Raw genomic sequence first — 18,247 nt, 5'->3', positions numbered from 1 at the left:
GGCGATCGGGACCGCATGCGGGGGGCGCTGCAGGCGCTCAGTACGGCCATCACACGGGTGCGTGCAAGCAGCCTTGCTAAGTTTACAGATATGGCTTTAAAATTTTACGTTAATACACGAACAATCACACGGCTCGAAAGTGAAAAAGTTAATGGCGATATACGTGAAAAAAACGGGTGTAGCCTGATTAGGGTTCCCTGAAATTTCTGCATCCTCACCTCTTCACCTTTTCCTCCTCCTCCTCCTTCCCTCCCTCTCCTTGTATGCGACTGGCCACCTGCAGGTCGAAGACAAGCAGTACGAGCTGATGTGCTGCCTGTTGGGCAGTCCCGGGTCGGGAGATTCCCGGGCAGATGCGCTGGTGGAGTTCCTGCGCTACCTGGTCCACAAGAACCGAGGAGCCACACGGGACATTCCGCCGCCGGGCTTGTCAGGTACGCGAGTGAAGAAGAGATCGAAACGTGTAACATTAACATTTACCCGCGATGGGAAGACAAGTACGATGAGGCGTGATCGGCTGAAGCTGGATTCCAAAGGCGACGTCCAGAATCGTCATCAGGAGCAATGATCAGCAATGATCCTAAATTGTAGTGTATGTGTAGTATATTACCACTGGATACTCTCTGTGTGTCCTGTGGGGTTTCCTGGCTTTCCTTCCGGACCTACACCTTCCCTTACCCTGTGGTGCTCCCACGATGGTGCTCCCACAGATTCCACTGTCCTCATCAGCGCCTACTTCGTGTTGGTGCGCATGCTGCGGTCCGCACTGCCCCTCATGGACACCTTCCCGGCGGGAGCCTTATTCGTCAAGGTGGGTCTTGGAGAGGGGCTGAGGAAGGCAGGGAAGAGGGGTGCGTTGGTAGCTGCGTCCCGGTGGCAAAGGCGCAGGCCACGCCAGCGCTACGTCCGCTCTAGCAGGTACCACACCAATCCGTGTTCCAGCGCTCTCGAGGGGAACAAAGCCGATGCCAGTCCCGTCTCCGTCTGCAAGTACGCAGCAACGACCACGTCCCATCCTCCTCCGGTGGCAAAGCGGGGACATGCAGCAGTCACCCGCTACCCGCTGCCTGCCTCCTCTAACCTGCTGATTTCCTGTAATGTTGATATCTTCCCGCATTGCTCTGATCCGCCTCACGCCTTGCAGACGGCCATGAAGGCTGATCTGGAGCCGATTAACAGCCTGGTGCGGCTGGGCGGCATTGTGACACACCTGTGCCGCGAGTCCCCCGTCACCTCGGCCGAGGAGCTGGCGCCGCTGGAGGTGGCGCCGCCGCCGCGGCCAGCCCCGTCACTTCTGTCGACATCCACGTTCTCCATCTCGACCCCATCGCCGTCCGCAGCGACGAGCGCACCGGCCGTGACCAGTGCCCAGACGTCCTCCCCCGTGTCGCAGCTGTTGCCGCCGCCGCCCTGCGAGGCGGACGCGTGGGTGGTGTCTTGCATTCGCGGGTGCCCCCGGCTGGCAGCGGATCTGGTGGATTTGACCATGACGCTGTACGCGTTCAAAGTGGGCGGCAGCGTCAAAATGGTGGGTTGGTTGGGTGAACTTATTAGGTGGCTTGGGGACGTAGGAAGAAAGAAACCCAGTGTGAAGTGTTTGGAGTGAGGCTCTCCGGGCCCCTGGGTTGAAGGGAGGAAAAGGGAGAAGGCTCGCTCGCTTGGTCGCCCCCTGTGCGGCACTGTGTTGCGTGGTTGTTTGGGAATTGGGGCAAGGGTAAGTGAGCGTTTACCGCCAAAGGGGGATGTCCAGTTGGTGACGTTCGCATTGCGGGTCTTGGGGGCCCATGGGGTTATGGGAACAAGGGGGATGCTGTGATGATGATGATGATGATGATGATGATGATGATGATGATGATGATGATGAGGTGAATCAGGAGGGCGGCAGGTCGCGGCAGCGGTGGTTGTAGGAGGTGGGGTTAGGAGGCAATGGCGCCCGATGCAGCCTGGGTGCGCGGAGCAACCTCCTGAGGACGAGGGCGAGGACACAGAGCTTGAGGGCTGCCGTCCACCTTCAGCATGCCGAAAGAGTACCGACGGTCCCTCAACCTCGATCCTGTGCAACTCAGGATGCTGGTTGCACTCCAAGCTCTAGCTTTGGTTGAAAAACCATACATCACACGCCGCCATTCCGAGGCGAAAGCTTGGTCACAGTTGTTCCCCCTGTGTCCTCCTCCGGCTCCTTCGCGCCGCCGCAGACACACAACCTTGGCAACTCGCTTGCGGGCAGCCTGGCCGGACTGGAAGAGGTGGAGCGGCATCTTCGCCGTGCCACCGCCGGCACGGGCACGGGTGGTGTCGGCGGCGGCGTAGGGGGGAGTGTAGCCGGCGCAGGCCCCGGCTCGTCCGCATACGCGAGCTACCTGCGCGACGCACGGGACGTCTTCCGGCATGAGGTTTCCAACAGCATTCGCTTCAGCAGCCTGCTCAAGGTGGTGACTCCCACATACGGGTCTGGGAGGGCCAGCAGCAGCTGTGGGTGTGTGGTGATGGCAGTAGTGCGGGGAAGTGGGGTATGGTTGCGAACAGGAACGGGGACAGTGGGTCGCACTAAGCCGTCCGCGCCATGTCACCGCCTCGCTGGACGCGATCGGCCTCTCACTAGCTTCTCTCTCTCTCGCCACCATCACACCGCATCACACACTCTCTCCGTCCCTCCTGACTCGCCCCGTCCTGAGTTCTGCCCGGCCCTGCACTACCATGACCACCACTACCACTACCACTACCGGCGCCTCATTGCAGGTCGTGTTCTTCAGCGGCTGGAAGCAGGAGGCCTGTTTGGCGCTGGCGGGTTGGCTGTCCCGCATGCTTGCCGCCACAGCCGCACTGCCGGGCCCACTGCTCTCCTACGTGCCCACGTGCTACCTGGAGTGCATCCTGGACACCCTCACCTCCGTGCGACACGCCACGGAGGCCGTGTCCGGCACGCCGCTGCCACCCGCCGCGCAGGCGCCGAGTGTGGCGGCGCTGCGGAACCATGGGTCGCTCGGCGATATCATCGCAGTGCTCGTGACGCTGCTGCACGAGCCGCGCATCTGTACCCCCGACTGTAAGGAGGCCCTGGTTGGGGTGCTTGCGGCGCTGCTGCACCAGCCGGGCATGCTGGCGGAGATCGAGGCGAACGAGGTGGCGCGGCGGCGGCTGGTGGGTGCGGCGGTGGCGGCGTTTGACAGCCGGCTGTGGCACCCCGTGTCGCAGGTACTGCTGCGGCTGGTGCGGGGGCAGGGCTTTGGTGAGCCGCGGCCAGGCCAGCCTGACCAGGCCCAGTCGTCGCCGCAGCAGCAGCAGCAGACTGCGACAGTGACAAGCCGTGGCGTCGGCGACGGCGGTGCACAGCCCGGCAGTGCGTTATACAGGGAGCTGCTGGTTTTGGAGCTGCGGCCCGATCAGCCCTCTCTGCAGCCCTTCCTGCACCGCCTGTTCAACATGGCCAATTGGGCCACCAGCGAATTCGCGGCAACGGGTGGGTGGGTGGGTGGATGCATAGATGGCACTTCGGTTGGGCGGATGAGGGTGTAAGACTGCAGAGAAAAACTGGAGTAGGTTGGGAGGCGGCCAAACCTACTATTAACCGGATGCGTGCCGACGCGAATTGGGTTTCGGCGCATGGGAGGGAGATGGCGTCTCACGGTTCACCTCATGGTCAGCCGTCTGTACATATGCCAACGTCTGCGCCTCTGTGCCTGTGCCGCCCTTCCTTGTCTCTGATCTGGTGGCCTGCAGTGGCCGACCTGCACGAGAACCGCTCCCGGCGCCACGTCACCGAGCAGCAGCAGCAGTTCCGCAAAGCCGGCATCATGTTCGAACTGGTGGCGGGGATGCTGCGTCTGCTGGAGTTCGCCACCAGCAACATCCCGGAAGCCTTTCTGGCTGCGGGGTCGAACACCGTCCTCAACCTCAACAGGTGAGAAGGCCTCTGTCAGGGCGGTGACTTCTAAGCCATACGCAAGGGAGGCGCGGCTACCGGCGCCCTACCGGGCCCCTGCTGGACATTCACACCGCTGTATAAAAACCGCTCCCGCCCCCCCCCAAAATGTCTATCCCAAATTATCTTCTCCTGGACTACCCTTCTTTGGTATCTGCTCCAGTCGCCAGTGGTTCGTCTTACCCCCAAATGTCCTTCCCATCAGTGTCGTCGCTCGTGCTAGTAACGGCTGTGGGTTAATGTACTCGGCCACAAGGACACCTATTGACTCTTTTTTACAGCGTTGTATGGTTCTGGACAGTCAAGGGAATCACTGTGTATCCAGCCTGGCCCCAACCTGAAAGGTTTCTTTGGTGCGCCTTTTCCTTCCTCCTACGGCCACGGCCACCAATGCTAGGCTGCTCGAGGTGGTGTCGTTCGTGTTGTCGCACTTCACGGAGGGCAGCGACGCTCGCCGCCTGACGGAGCTGCTCACCGTGCCGTCGCCTGACGGACCCGGCGGACCGCCCACCATGAGCAGCACCGTGCGCATCGAGCGCACCCTGCTCAGTGAGAAGATCAACAAGGCGCAGGTGCTGGCGCCCGTGGTGGGTGCGCTGCTCGGGCTGTGGCGCGGCTCCGGAACCGGAGTCGGGTACTGTGGGAGCAGCAACTCGGAGGCGGCGGAGGTGGGTGCCTGGTCCCGGACGGACAGCGGCCCGGCGAGTAGCGGCGACGGCTCGTGGAGCGGTGGCGGCGATGGTGGTGATGGAGGCGGTGGCAGCGGCTCGCGGGGAGAGAGGGCAGCTCTACTGCTGGATGCGCTACTGCGGCACTGGGACTCGCACACAGAGAAGCAGATGGCCTACCTGAGAATGGTGGAGTGGCGGGTGGTGTTGCCCGCAGCAGACCCCGGAGCGCTGGACGCAGGTGCGTGAGGGACGGAGGGGAAGGAGAAGGAAGGGTGGGAGGGAGGGGGGAGGCGCCGAGTGGGGTGCCCATGTCGGGTTGGAAGGAGTGTATTTGCGGAGGCAACGGCGTGTTGTGGCCATGTGGGTTGCATGATGGTGAGAGGTGGGCCGCATGGGGACCCTGCGAGTGATGCCGTCCCCAGTGCTGCTGCCCCCAGACCTGCGGCCGGTGAGGGACAAAAGTCAGTTTAGAGGCTTGACGCCGTCGGATGGATTTCTTTGCCCTGAGCGTGCGTGTGCGCTCTCATGCACAGGGGCACGTGAGTTGGGCGAGCTACTGGCGGCGGCAGTGGCCCGGCGGCAGCAGCTGGCTGCCAGCGGCGAGGGCCCGGGTGCAGGTGGTGGTGAGGTTCCCGAGGAGCTGCTGGATCCCATCACGTCTGCACTGATGACAGACCCGGTCATACTGCCGGACTCGCAGGTACGGTGGGGCAGGGTTGTAGTAGACAGACGCCCGGGGAGCTGAGAGGGGGGAAAAGGAAACTACCCCCCTAGGAGCTGAGAGGGGGGAAAAGGAAACTACCCCCCTAGGAGCTGAGAGGGGGGAAAAGGAAACTACCCCCCTAGGAGCTGAGAGGGGGGAAAAGGAAACTACAACCACATCAAACCCAAACGGAGGGGGTCAAGAGAGAGACATGGCTTGCTGGGGGGGTTGACGGGGCCTTATAAGACGGTTAAGGTTGCTGGTTGGATTGGTCGCGAGGAATTTTGGAAATGAAGGGGTTAGCGGGTGGCGGGGGGGAGAGTGCTGTCAAGGGCGAAGGAGTTTCAGCAGCGATCGAGTGCTTTGACGACTTTATGCCGTGATAGGGGTCGCAGTGAACTGTTTTTAGGCCCTTGCGCGGTAGATTGGCTGGGGGTGATGGCTTTGGGTAGACTTGGCGAAGTGTCACTGTAGCCGTTAACACCGAGGACGGTACGCTTATCCACCGTTTAGACATTATCTTCACCTGTGCTTTACTTCCTAGACATTTCTTCAATGTCCCTTTTGTGTGCTGTGCGATATACGGCAGATGACCGTGGACCGGGCAACCATCGAGCGGCATTTCCTGAACAGTCTTACGGATCCATTCTCAAGGACGCCTCTTACGCGTGAGGCGTTACGACCTAATGAGGAGGTTAAGAGCAAGATTGATGATTGGCGCGCGAGCCGAGGAAAGGCCTGAGCGTCCGTCGTCTGCATGGGTGCCATGACTTAAGCCAAAACGCGGCTGGGGTGCGAAGTATTCTGCTAGACAAGGCTGGTCGAAAATTATGCCAATTGGCCAGACGCAGAGTTCATGCAGGATTGTATCGCGGGTGTTGTGATGCCGTCGTGGGCGTTGACACGTACTCAACTTTTTCCTCGTCAGGAGCGCACACACCGCTGAAATGCGCAAGTGTTTAGGTTGTAGAGCGTTACAGATTCGGTGATGTCACAAAGGTAGTTTGCATGGGGCATGTGTCTCGGGCAAAAGGTGTCCTACATGGACGACCGCGTGGATCTAGAATCGGACAAAGCGCTCAAGTGCGCGCTGCGTACCGCAAGTAGTTGTCAGTGGTTTTTCCCCGACACTACCGTATTTGTATAAATAGGGGACGCGTTCACTTGGGGTCTTGTTTCCACTTGCCGCCGTTCGCTTGTGGTAGCCACGCTTGTTCACCAGGCACATATAGCCGCTTAGAATGCAGGCATTGAAGAGCAAATCATCTGTTGGCTTTGCGGCGAAAGCACCGCTTGTAGCGCCGCGATGGCCCGTCCGGGTTCGGACTATAACGCACACCGCCAAGGCCGCGCCGAGGCTCCCACCGGACACCCCAAAGGACGAGAAGCAAGGCGGTCGTGAATGGTTGGGCACGATTCTCTCGCGCTTTGGTCCTGTGAAGGATAAGTCGCAAAACACAGCGGTCCTGGAGTTTGAGAAGCCTTTGCTGGAGCTGGATAAGCGCATAAGGGAGGTACGCATAGCGTACACATGCGGCCTGTAGTAGCTGCATTATATCAGAGAGATTTGTAACTCATAGATTTTTGGGCTGGACAACAGGTGCGCAAGGTTGCTGAGGAAAATGGTGTCGATGTCACCGCCTCCATTGCTGAGCTGGAAAATCGCGCGCGGCAGGTGAGCGTTTATTTGGAGGATTTGTAGTTGCAGGTGATAATCTGGGTATAATTGATTGCCTTTTGTGCCTCTCTGCAGCTTCGCAAAGAGACTTATAGCCGCCTGACGCCCGTGCAACGCCTGCAAGTGGCTCGTCACCCGAACCGTCCAACATGCCTTGATATCATCCTCAACATTACTGACAAGTTCGTGGAGCTGCATGGCGATCGCGCCGGTTTGGACGACCCGGCAATCGTTTGCGGTATCGGTAGCATTAACGGCACACCCTTCATGATGATTGGTCACCAGAAGGGCCGTAACACGAAGGTAAAGGGGTGCGATCAGGGTGGGATCAGTACATGCATGAGGTGATTGTAGCACACATTACTGCGTCTCTTAACATCAGTGACGGGTTTTGGGCCCACAAGTGTCAGGTCTCTCTTCTATCCAATCCTCTTGCATCGCACCCTTATTCGCAGTATGAACGGAATGCACGCGTACCCTATGGTTATAACACGCATTTCTCGTTCTTCGCGTCTTGTTGCAGGAGAACATCCGCCGCAACTTCGGCATGCCGCAGCCCAACGGCTACCGCAAGGCGCTGCGCTTTATGCGCCATGCTGATAAGTTCGGTCTGCCAATCATCACCTTTGTGGACACCCCGGGCGCCTATGCTGGCAAGACCGCGGAGGAGCTCGGTCAGGTGCGTAGTCACTGACAAGCAATCCCCAGCGCCAGCGTCATCGGGCCAGTGTCTTTTTAAATACGGGATAAATGCGGGAAACACGCTGCATGGGCTAAAAATGGGTTGCTCGAGGGGCGAATGACGCCCCTCCCCCTCTAGGCGAGCGGCTGTATTGCCTACCACGCGTGACAGGAAATAGAAGCTGTACGGTTCTCCCAAGCATTCTCGGTAGTGCACGTACCGCAAGCATCCGTATCCTGCTAGGGCATGGGAGCGCGAAACCCATGTCAGCGTGGATCAGGTTGAGCTTTCGAGCGTGGAATGTGAATTATGAAAGCACAGTCTAGATGCCGAAGTGAGCTGGGCATAGTGGCCATTTGTGCCGCGTCGTGGGCACTGGTCAGTAGTGAACACTTTAAAGCGCCCTTTTGAGGCTTAGGTGTGCTTCCCCGTGTAAGAGCGCCGAGGCCTGGAAACATCACAATCCAACCGCAGGACCCGCGCCGGCTCCAGCTGGCAGGGGGAAGAGTTTGCAGCCGTGCCATACCGTATTGGTATATGATGGTTGCCATCCGCATCTCAGCATCCGCATCTCAGCATCCGCATCCTGACGCAACCTAGCCTTCATCCGGAATGTCGCTTGTTTCCCTCAACGCCTCGTCCTCCTAGGGTGAGGCCATCGCTGTCAATCTGCGGGAGATGTTCGGGCTGCGTGTGCCCATTATCAGTGTGGTTATCGGGGAGGGTGGCTCGGGTGGTGCCCTGGCCATCGGATGCGCGAACCGCAACCTCATCATGGAGAACGCGGTCTACTACGTCGCCTCTCCGGAGGCCTGCGCCGCGATCCTCTGGAAGAGTCGGGGTGCCGCGGGCGAGGTGGGTGCACCTTAACACAATGTTGAAACCGAGGTCTGCATGCGGCTGTGTGGGGAGCGAGCTCGGGCGTTCCTGGCAGCGGCGAGCCGATAATGTGTGGTATGCGAGGGAGGCATTGCGAAACTTCATCTGTGCCTATTGTGGGTTATTGTTGGGTCAGTGTCATTGGCTGACTAGAAAAGACAGCAGCAACGTTGAGGCGCCTTGCTAAGTAGCCAGCTCATTTGCTCTGGCGCACTTGCAGCCTCTAGCGCGCTTTCCACCTTTCGCGTAATTGCGTTCTTTCCCAACCTGCCAACCAACCCGTCAGCTCAAGGGAATGGAGTCGGCCTATGTGGGGGTGTGTCCTTGACGTCGCCTTTCACTTCCTGGTACTTCGACCGTTTTGTTAATTACTCCTGGCTGCTGGCTGGCTCTCAGGCGACTGAGGCGCTGCGCATCACCTCTGCGGAGCTGGTCAAGTTCGGGGTGATGGACCACATTGTGCCTGAGCCGCTTGGTGGAGCGCACTCGGACCCCCTGTCGGCCTTCCCCATGATCAAGGAGACGATTATGAACACATATGCTCAGTGAGTTGTGTGGAGTAAAGCGGCTGAGCCGGCCAGGAGCGCGATCGGGTGGGGGGGGCCCTGTGTGTTGTGTCGGGGAGGGAGGCGTGATGGACAAGATCTCGCTTTCTGGGTTCCAGGTCCTCTCGTATGGACCCCGTCTATACGACATAGACGGGTTTAAAATTATGACGCTGATTATCAGCACCTCTTCTTCCCTTCTCCCCATCCCTCTTCTTTCTGAGCAACTTTGCATGTAATTCCCCGGCCTGCCGCCCTCCCAACCTTCATGGGCAGTTGCATTGTTGCATGTCTCACGGCTGGCTGGAGTGCTGCTTTGCAAGCTTCCATTTTTAAGCTTCAGCGTCGTGTAATTCCCACCTTCCATGCCAACTCCTCCCTAGCTACGCGAACATGTCGGAGGAGGAGATCAAGCTGGACCGCTACGCCAAGTTCCGCAAGCTGGGCCAGTTCCAGGAATTCGTGGTGAAGGGCGGGGACTGGCGCACGGCCCTGGCGGAGCGCGGTGCGGTGAGTGCAGGGCGAGCTAGGGATACGCGATATAATGCTGTGGCGGCCGGGGTGGAGAATTGGTTGGCATCAATTGATGGCTGCCCCACTAGGGACGTAATGGTCGTCGTGCGCTGTGCTGTCGGGAAAAGCTTAGTATGTGTTGCATGTGCGCGTGCTTGGCAGTTTAAGAGGGAGGCTGGAGGTCATGCGTACACAAATAACCAACTATCCTTTCGAAATCATTTCCCTGCCTCGCGCCAGGCCTGTTAGAATGTTTGCTGAAGCGGGGGGAAGGAAAGCAGTGGACCCTTAGCCGTGGCCCCCTTCCGCTACAGCACTGAACCGCTGGCTTTAGCCCTCTTCTGCCACGCCGACGTCTCCGCGCATGTCCTCTGTAACCGTTGTCATGGCTTTCGCCGCCTGGGGTTACGCCCTATGGCCACGCTGCTGGCCGGGCGGGTCCCATCTGGGTCAGAGGCGTCTCTGTCCTCCCAACCTCCCGCACCCTCCTTTCCGCGCCTCCAGGCCGCGGGTGTGACCACCAAGGCCGGCGCCTGGGCCGCCACGGAGGCGGAGGCACGCTACATAGAGCAGCTTGTGGACGCCGATGAGAAGTGGGAGAAGCTGCTTGCGGAGGGAGCTGAGTGGCTCAACAAGCCGGTACAGCCGCCAGGCCTGGGGCGGTCAGGTGAGGTGGAGCAGTGCGGTGTGCGATGTGATGTGGAAAGGGTGCGGGGGGTTGTGGGTATTTCGACTCATCGGCCAAGGGCGGATTTAAACATCTGTTGGGCGATGAGGGACCAGGTGCGTGTTGGGGCCGGCGCTCTTGTGGTCGGGCGCCCAGTTGATTTGCGCGTGCGAAGCTCCCGGCTGTCGGCATGGGCATTTTCTTTTGGCAGTAGCGGAAATGCAGAGGTGCTCTTGTTTCGGCGCCAGCAGCCCCAGCACCCTTGTCATGGACCATATTCGGACAATATCTCTGCCCCAACTACGTAAACAGGCATTATGGACGTGGCCGTCACGATGGTCGAGGCACGGCGACGCAAGCAGGTGCAACAGCAGGCGGCAGCAGCGGGCGCCCAGGCATACCAGGCGGCGGCTACTAATGGCACAGTTGTTAACGCTACTGCGTAACTGGATGATCATGTGCGCAAAAGCGAGCTGTAATGAATTACGCGCGCTTGCTTTTCGTTACGTAAGCGTACAAAAGCTGCAGTAAACTGTTGTGCATGGACTTAAGGTCCCGCAGTTGAAAGAGCACACGGCGAACGAATGAAGAATGCTGTTTTGTGTTGGCTTGGACCGTCAGCGCCACCACGACGGTGTGTGTACCTAAAGAATGCCATTCGGGTGGTTGGGACAACGCGGTGAAAGCTGAAGCCGCTGAATGTTTTATATTTAGAAGTCGTGTACGTATGTATGTATGTAAAGACGTGGCAGGCCTGCCTTTTTCGTCTTGAGAGTTCGAGAGAGGGTTGTTGGTGTTGATACGTCTTCAACGCGAGAGGTTGACCCATGCTGTAGCAACGTATGCATGATCTCGTGTCGCGTGTTGTTGTTACAGCTGCTACTGCTGGGCCACGTGGGGATGATGCCTTGGGCTGAATACACGCGTGTGTCGCTCTCCGAGCTCGCCTGTAGATTGCAGGGGTCGGATCCCGTGCAGAGAGAGCAAGGTACCATGCATAAGAAGAATTTTGCGTCGCCGTGTGAAAAAAGTTTTAACTAAGTGTCAGTGAAGAGGTTTTATAGTAGACCGAGATATGCTGTTTACTGTACCTGCTGAAGCACTGCACTTTCGAAGAAATGTGTCCCATGGGTTATTGTAAGAACACGTCGGTCGATATCGTTTCACTGTATTACCTTATGTATATTCGCTTCAGCATGTGATAAGTGATATTTTTCGCAAACCAACTGGACGCAATTCGCATAAAAGAATCTCTACGACAGTCTGCCAGTCTATGCAGCTGCTGTGCGTTACCCTCACGTCTCTGCCAACAGAGCACGTACATGGCAAACTTACCATATGAACACTCGCTTTTACTACTGCCAAAACCCCCATCCTATATCCTCAAAAGTTCCATTCGCACCCCTGCGCCTCCTCCAATCCTATCCACCAGTGCAATGCGCACTGCCGCCACTTCTGTAATTCCCACCACACTTAACCTTGCGCGCCTACCGCTGCATCTATCGCATGATTCTGCGATCCCACATAGGACCCTCAGTGCCGCAGCAGCTTGCACAGCGGGCCCAAAACACTGTCCTTGACGGCGGCCGCGAAGCCCAGAATGTCCTGAAGCGACGGCAACGGGCTGCGCGGGCGGGGCGCCGTCTCCCCGGCTGCCTTGCCAGTTGGCTGCTGATCCGCCGCCGGCTGTTGGTCCATGGACGACAGCAGCAGCTGCTCCCGATGGGCCTCGGCGTGCTCGTCCACCTTGGCTGCACGGCGGATGGGGATGCGATGTTCACCATGAGTCCTAATCCTCGAAGCACATTTTATTATGGTGTGTAATAAATACACGTTGAAACGAGCTGGGTCGCGTGTCGATGATGTGAAGACGCGCGGATGCACACGCTGAAAGGCAAAGCGGCGTGCATGCATGGTCCGAACGTACGCCTGTCCATCCGGTGCGTTTTAGATCGCTGTGTTACTTGGAAACCCTTTCTGTCACCTAGGGAGTCCAGGTAAGGTGGCACACCAGCGCCCTGTCGGCTGTCGCAGTGACGCAGCCTAACTCAATGCCTGCGTCGCTGCGGCATTCAATTTCCTAAAACCGGCCCCAGACTGAGGTTTTCCTTTGTAATGCCAAGCCACCACACACATCAGCCAGACCCAATCAGTCAGGTGCATCAGCAAGGTGTGCGGCCCAGACAGCGCAACGTACTGAGATCAAAGGCTCGCGATGTCTGCTTGTAGGATGCGCCACCCGCCGCTCCGCTGGCTCCGGTGGCGTCATCCAGGCCGCCCTCCCCTTTGGGCCCTGCAGGTTGCGGGCGCAGCCGCACGCAAGTGCCCAATATCACAGTCGTCATAGTGTTGCATCATCTTGCGGAAGCTGCTGGAGCTGCATTACTACTCTCTCTCTCTCTTACCCGCTTGGATGGCGACGGGGCCGATGCGGCCGTCCTCATAGCTGTACAACGACATGCCAATCGGCTTCTCCAGGTGGGGCTGCAGCTGCGGCCGGACAGGGTTTACAATCAGAGCGGGTGAGCTTCGACACTTGATGTGTGTTGTATATGCGCATGTTGCCATCTCCTTTCGGACCCGTTCCGGCATTGATGTCCAACAATTCGTGGCTTTGCAGCACCGGCGGGGCCCTGGTGATGAGCCCAGACCCTGGCTTCTTCCTAGCCATCAAGTAACAGGATGCGAATCGGAGATGCATGGAAAGGGACCTGGCGGTGCTCAACACAGCCAGACATGTTTCCTGCCTTCCGTATTACAGTCGCTTGCGCTTTGCATCATCGGACACAAGGGCATCACGTTTTGTGCCGTTGCATATCCGCAGGCGTGGGATGTCACCTAGCCGAAGGGACGCATAGCCAGGAATGCAAACGCACAGCGTACATGTCACATGGCAGGGTTTTACCTTTTCCAGGAGCTCGATCATCCGTGGTGCCGTGGTATGGGCTCCAAATGCTTCAGTGTTTACGTACCGCTCCCTGAGGCGGGTTTAAGGACCACACGTGTTTTTTCCGGCTCCTGCGGCTGCTTAAGTCCAATACTACTTTCACGCTCACCAAAAATGGAACGTATTGGCCTCCCATCCGTCGCGGACACAGTCGAACGCCACGATGCCCTTTCCGGCGACTTCGCATTCTTGTTCTGACCATTTCAGGATTTCTCCAGCTATGCTCGCCACCTGAGCTTCATGATCTTTCTTAGCAATTAGAGTCCGTGACACAGCAACCTGCTTCAAGCTCCGTGCTTTATGCGCTGCGACGACCGATAGCCTCTGCCGAGAGGGAAGGGAGCAGCGGCCAGTGCCTAACACAGCCATCTGTACTTCTATAATACGTGAAGGTGCCGAAATTAGCAAGGGCGGCTTGCAACTTTCGCTGAAGTCTCAGCTAGGGCGGAGAGCTGAATTGCAATGATTCACAAGCAAGCAACCAGAATCCGCTATCGTGACCTATGTCAGAGATGCCTATTCACCCCCGACGACGAAACAGGGAGCAACAGATTGCGATGGCCTTGCATGGATTGACGACGATGCGAACGTGGGACGAGCAAACCGAAAAAGCGCAAGCACAAAATCAATTGGTTAAGTGCAAGATGGTGATCAATGTCTAATGCCTACTTTAGGAAAATGATGTCACTTCAGAAGGTGCAAAACCATCAACGAGCGGGTGGGACCAAAGCGCGATTGCACCCGCGGCGGCGAATCTGCCTGCGGTAAGGAGTTACAAAAATGGATGCAAAACGCGCATAACAAACTTCTGAAGTCAGAGCATGTGTTTTGTAGCCTTTCAGCTAGCCTGGCGTCACATCAACCGGCATCCGCAAATGGACCGATAGTTAAGGTAGGACTTGCTGCACGCTGGTCCGTAAGCAACCTTTACGGCGCGAACGCTTGATACAAAACGTACGGCCCTGGGTGTTTCGTTCGCCTTGCTACCCTGACGTACACGTCCCGCACGACATGCTTACCCTCCCTTATGAACGCAGATCTGCGGCATCACGAACCCAGATGACGCTCGTCACGCTGTCAACTCCGGGGCCGATTTTATTGGTGAGTACATTAACATAATCTGTTAATGCAGCCTATGTGGACGGCGTTGGCTTTCTCAACACCCTCGAAGCATACACACACATACCCCTTCCAGTCGTGATCAGGGCGAGGCGAGAGCGCACCATCACCATGCCACCCGCGCAACCTGCATCCTCATCTCTAACAAGCCATAAACATGTTGCGTACCCCGCGAGGCAAAGCCGCATCGAGTTTGCTGCCCCATTTCAGCATCCGCCACCCTGCGCGACACCGTTCTCTGCCCCTTCGCCCACCGCGGTCGTCGTGCGGCAACCTACTCCTGCCTGCCTGTCTGTATGTGTGTATGTCTCTCTGTCTATCTGCCATCTGGGAGTTACTTTGGACGTAAAATTTCGCGGTTGTTCTCTCTCTTCTCCCGCCATCCCATCTCCCGCCATGTACCTCGCACTCGCACTCCCAGCCCCACTCGCGCTCGCACTCGCTCTCGCACTCCCACTCGCAGGTATGATCATGTGGCAGAAGGCCAAACGGGCAGTGAGCGCCGACACAGCCCGCAGCATCGCCGCAGTCGCCCGGGAGGGCGGCGCACGTGCAGTCGGGGTGTTTGTAGACGAGGATGCCGCGACCATCTCAGCACGGTAGAGGCTGGGGGCCGGACGGTTGTACACCCTCCGTCTGAGCGGTCGCCGCCCACCGTCCTCTTGTTGCTTCTTGTTCCTGGGCATCTTACTCGCCAGGGCACATGATGCAGCACCCTGGTACTGGATGCCGTGAAATCCGCGAGAAGTGTATATCGCGTTGCATATCAACACATCCCCCACATGCAATCAACACTATATATTGATGGTGTCCATAAAGTCACTCCCTCTTATGTCTCTTGAGTGGTGCTTGGTTTTTCCCTAATGCGAACCCGATTACATCCGCACTCTCCTCCTCCCCCTCCCTCTCCCCCTCACTCATGTCCCCTCTGCTCTGTCCAATATAGCTGTCGAGATGCGGGGATACCCGTGGCGCAACTTCACGGAGATGGCGCCAGGTACACGGCTGCACACTCGGCTGTGTGTGCGTGTGTGTGTGTGTGTATAAGAGGAAGCGTTGCTCACGTGCTCGTGTAGCTCGGCGCAGAGGTCGGAGTAGACCACACCCACACCCACAGACACCAGACTGTGCACACAACACGCGCGCAACCAATTACTAAAAGCTGAAGCACATTCCCTACCCGCGTGTTCGCGTTTCACTCCTGTCCCTTAACGCACGTTCACGTGAGCGACTTTCCGTTTAGCACAACAGGGGTGGGTACCTGGGTGGGCGGGTTTGCGGATTTGCGGATGGCAACTTGGGAAGAGGAGAGAGCGAGCGATGGGATGTGTGGTCACCAGACAGGGGCACCAGTAGTGGTTTGGGGAGCTGACGACCCTCATTGCTGCCACTGGTAATACACGTCCGTGAGGAGCGATGCAGCGGGGGCAACCCCGACCCACTGTGTTGCAACACGCGCTCCTCCCCACCCGTGCCTCCCCCCCTTCCTTCCGCCGCCCCGTAAGATCTCGCTTCCCGCCTCCCCACGGGGGGGTCCCCAGTCCCTCTCTCCCTGCCGACCCGCTCACCCACCCCCTCCTGCCCGGGCCCCCATTCGGTCCCGGTCACGCAGGGCGGCCCTGCCCGGCCTGGACCCCTCCCTGGAAGTGGTGTACGTGCTCAACTGCGCACCGGATGGCACGCCTCTGACCCAGCCCCCCAGTGAGCTGCTGAGGCAGATGGGCAAGCCGGGAGCACGGCAGCCGGAGTGGGTGCTGGTGGACAGCGCGCAGGTGTGTGTGTGTGTGTGTGTGTGTGTGTGTGTGTGTGTGCTCAGGTGTAGGTGTAGGTGCGACGGCTCCTCCTGAAGCAGGCAGGCCACTGTCTCAAAGTCAGTCAGCTCTTCTTTTCCAGTGCTTTAAGTATGTGGTGTCTGTAGTGGTGATGTGGTATTCCCTTGTCGACCCAGGATGGCCCCCACCCGCAATCCACCCGTTAGGGACCCTTTGGTGTCTCCTTTTCCTTGTCCCCCTCCCGTGCCCACCTCATTGGACTGGGATTGGCGGTCTGTCTTCGGTTTTCGACCCCACCACATACGTACATACATACATACATACATACATACATACATACATACATACATACATGCTGCAGGGCGGTTCTGGTCAGGCCCTAGATTGGCGCAACCTGCGGGTACCTGCTGGGGAGGCCACCCGGGGGTGGCTGCTAGCGGGGGGCCTCAGCCCGGATAACGTGGCCATTGCGGCGGGGCTGGCCAAGCCCACGGCGGTGGACGTGTCGAGCGGCGTGTGCGGACCCGATGGTGGGTCCCGGGTCGGATGGATAGGGCGGGGGACGGGGCTCCGAAAGAGCCATCGATGGGGCGATGTGGCCGTGCATCTCAGGGGGAGGCGGGTTGAGGGAGACACGGGTTGCAGCGTATGTAGGTTTGGCGGACGTGTTCATGTTTATTGTTCGGGTTTGGGCACTGTACGTAGGACGCGCTCCTGTTCACCAACCCTCGAGCTCTATGAAACCCTCAAATGCCACCCGCATGTGTGGCACTCGTTCTGTATCCTCCAAAATTTCCGCCACCAGAATTAATGTTTTATTTGATGGAAATTTTGTGTAGCACACATGTGCACCCCGGGGGCCCTGCTGCTGTCGTGTCAGGTCTGAAGAAGGACCCCGCCAAGGTGTCGTCGTTCATTTCGGCGGCCAAGGGTGTCAAGTATTGCTGAAGGTGGAGGGTGTATCCCCCCGGGCAGAAGGAGACCCTTATCCCCATAATGAGCCAGGGAGGGGAGGGGAGGGGAGGGGAGATGAGGGAAGCTGGCGATGGGAGAAACAACTCGCCGCGACTCCATTCACCTACTCGTCTTCTGCTTCGACTCGTTCAATGCGCCCTTCCCTGCCTTCTTCCCTTCTTTGGATTCCTCTCCCCCTTTCTCGACCGGGGGGCCGTCGTCCGGATCAGATTGAGCGGCTGTGAGCTCTGACGGTCCTCTGCGGGGAGGGGGACATCGCGCACTGCATATCCGTGTCCTTTGGGGGTACATACAGCGCGATGTGCCTCCGGGACCTTGGATTACATTTGCCGACCGAGCAGCCTCTCCCTCTCTCTGCGTGCCTCCCCTACCTTTGTTATGTTTCTATGGATGACGGGTGTAAAGGATTGCGCATGCACCCGCAGTTTCTTCGTGAATAGGAAATAAATTCATGTTTTGTCTCTTCTTTTATTTCGTGCGACTGCAGTCCATTTAGAAAGCGAGAGTGAACGACCAATCTGAGTGAAGAGAGCGTGCGGGCTGCGATAAGAGGTGCGACGTAGTACTGTGGGCCCCTGGAGGCCGAGATTCGATTAGAGGGCCGTAGAGGGACTCGAGGTGTCGATAGAAAGGGCTTACGGCAGATTGAGTCATCCTCTGCTTGCCGTGAACTGCTTGCCGTGAACGCTGCTGGTAACGCTGCTGTCACATGCAGTCGGCACGAGCGCTCGAGCGCGATGTAAAACTTAGAACGGATACAGCCTGGAAAAAAATCGTGAAAATACGATGCGTTGCTTGCGTAGCGGCATTGTATAATTGCAGGTACCTCCATCCAGGTCCTCAGCTCCGAGATCTTTAACCACTCCGGACTTGGAAGGCAGCACACCGTGCCGGCATGTGCGATGCGAGTAAATCCACCAAGGGGGTGAGCGGTTGGTTTTTGCACATGACAATGAAGCCAAGTGTGCTGTTGCAGTGAATGCGGGCCACGACACTATGTGGGATAGATAGATTTACGAATCCATAGTTCTCATCTAATGATGCCGATCTTAGCTCAGCTGGAAGAGGGAAGGACTGTAATCGGATACTGACATCCTTAGTTCGCCTGTTCGATCCAGGCAGATCGGAACGCGTGCATGCATAACTCGTGCGCACTCCTTTTACATCCCATTTC

General features: G+C 58.1%; 3 protein-coding genes across 3 annotated transcripts; 2 read left to right on the top strand and 1 right to left on the bottom strand.

Annotated features, from left to right (window-relative positions):
- Window positions 1-4,434: 4,434 nt before the first annotated feature.
- Window positions 4,435-11,455, top strand: VOLCADRAFT_120546 (uncharacterized protein; the record flags this gene model as incomplete). The annotated part of the gene is made up of 13 exons (XM_002948036.1): window positions 4,435-4,590; window positions 4,756-4,831; window positions 5,127-5,293; window positions 5,886-5,990; window positions 6,676-6,810; window positions 6,897-6,971; window positions 7,050-7,277; window positions 7,498-7,653; window positions 8,305-8,511; window positions 8,932-9,080; window positions 9,464-9,590; window positions 10,098-10,260; window positions 10,573-11,455. The coding sequence occupies 13 exons, from the start codon at window positions 4,435-4,437 to the stop codon at window positions 10,704-10,706; spliced, it is 1,878 nt and encodes a 625-aa protein (XP_002948082.1). The 3' UTR covers window positions 10,707-11,455.
- Window positions 11,456-11,793: 338 nt separating this feature from the next.
- Window positions 11,794-13,733, bottom strand: VOLCADRAFT_103706 (uncharacterized protein; the record flags this gene model as incomplete). Its single annotated transcript, XM_002947886.1, has 5 exons — window positions 13,317-13,733; window positions 13,166-13,238; window positions 12,666-12,750; window positions 12,458-12,553; window positions 11,794-12,011 (listed from the first exon to the last, which is right to left on the bottom strand). Exons 1-5 carry the CDS (start codon window positions 13,574-13,576, stop codon window positions 11,794-11,796), a joined length of 732 nt encoding a protein of 243 aa, XP_002947932.1. The 5' UTR covers window positions 13,577-13,733.
- Window positions 13,734-14,241: 508 nt separating this feature from the next.
- Window positions 14,242-17,046, top strand: VOLCADRAFT_57561 (uncharacterized protein; the record flags this gene model as incomplete). The annotated part of the gene is made up of 6 exons (XM_002948035.1): window positions 14,242-14,308; window positions 14,790-14,925; window positions 15,273-15,323; window positions 15,939-16,098; window positions 16,460-16,628; window positions 16,979-17,046. Coding segments are annotated over 6 exons (651 nt in total), but the record flags the coding sequence as incomplete, so codon positions are not given.
- Between the last annotated feature and the right edge of the window lie 1,201 nt (window positions 17,047-18,247).

This window comes from Volvox carteri (assembly GCF_000143455.1).
Source record: "Volvox carteri f. nagariensis unplaced genomic scaffold VOLCAscaffold_8, whole genome shotgun sequence".
Taxonomy (NCBI): Eukaryota; Viridiplantae; Chlorophyta; class Chlorophyceae; order Chlamydomonadales; family Volvocaceae; genus Volvox; species Volvox carteri.
Note: the sequence above shows the minus strand (reverse complement) of the source record. Positions and strands in the feature narration are given on the sequence as shown.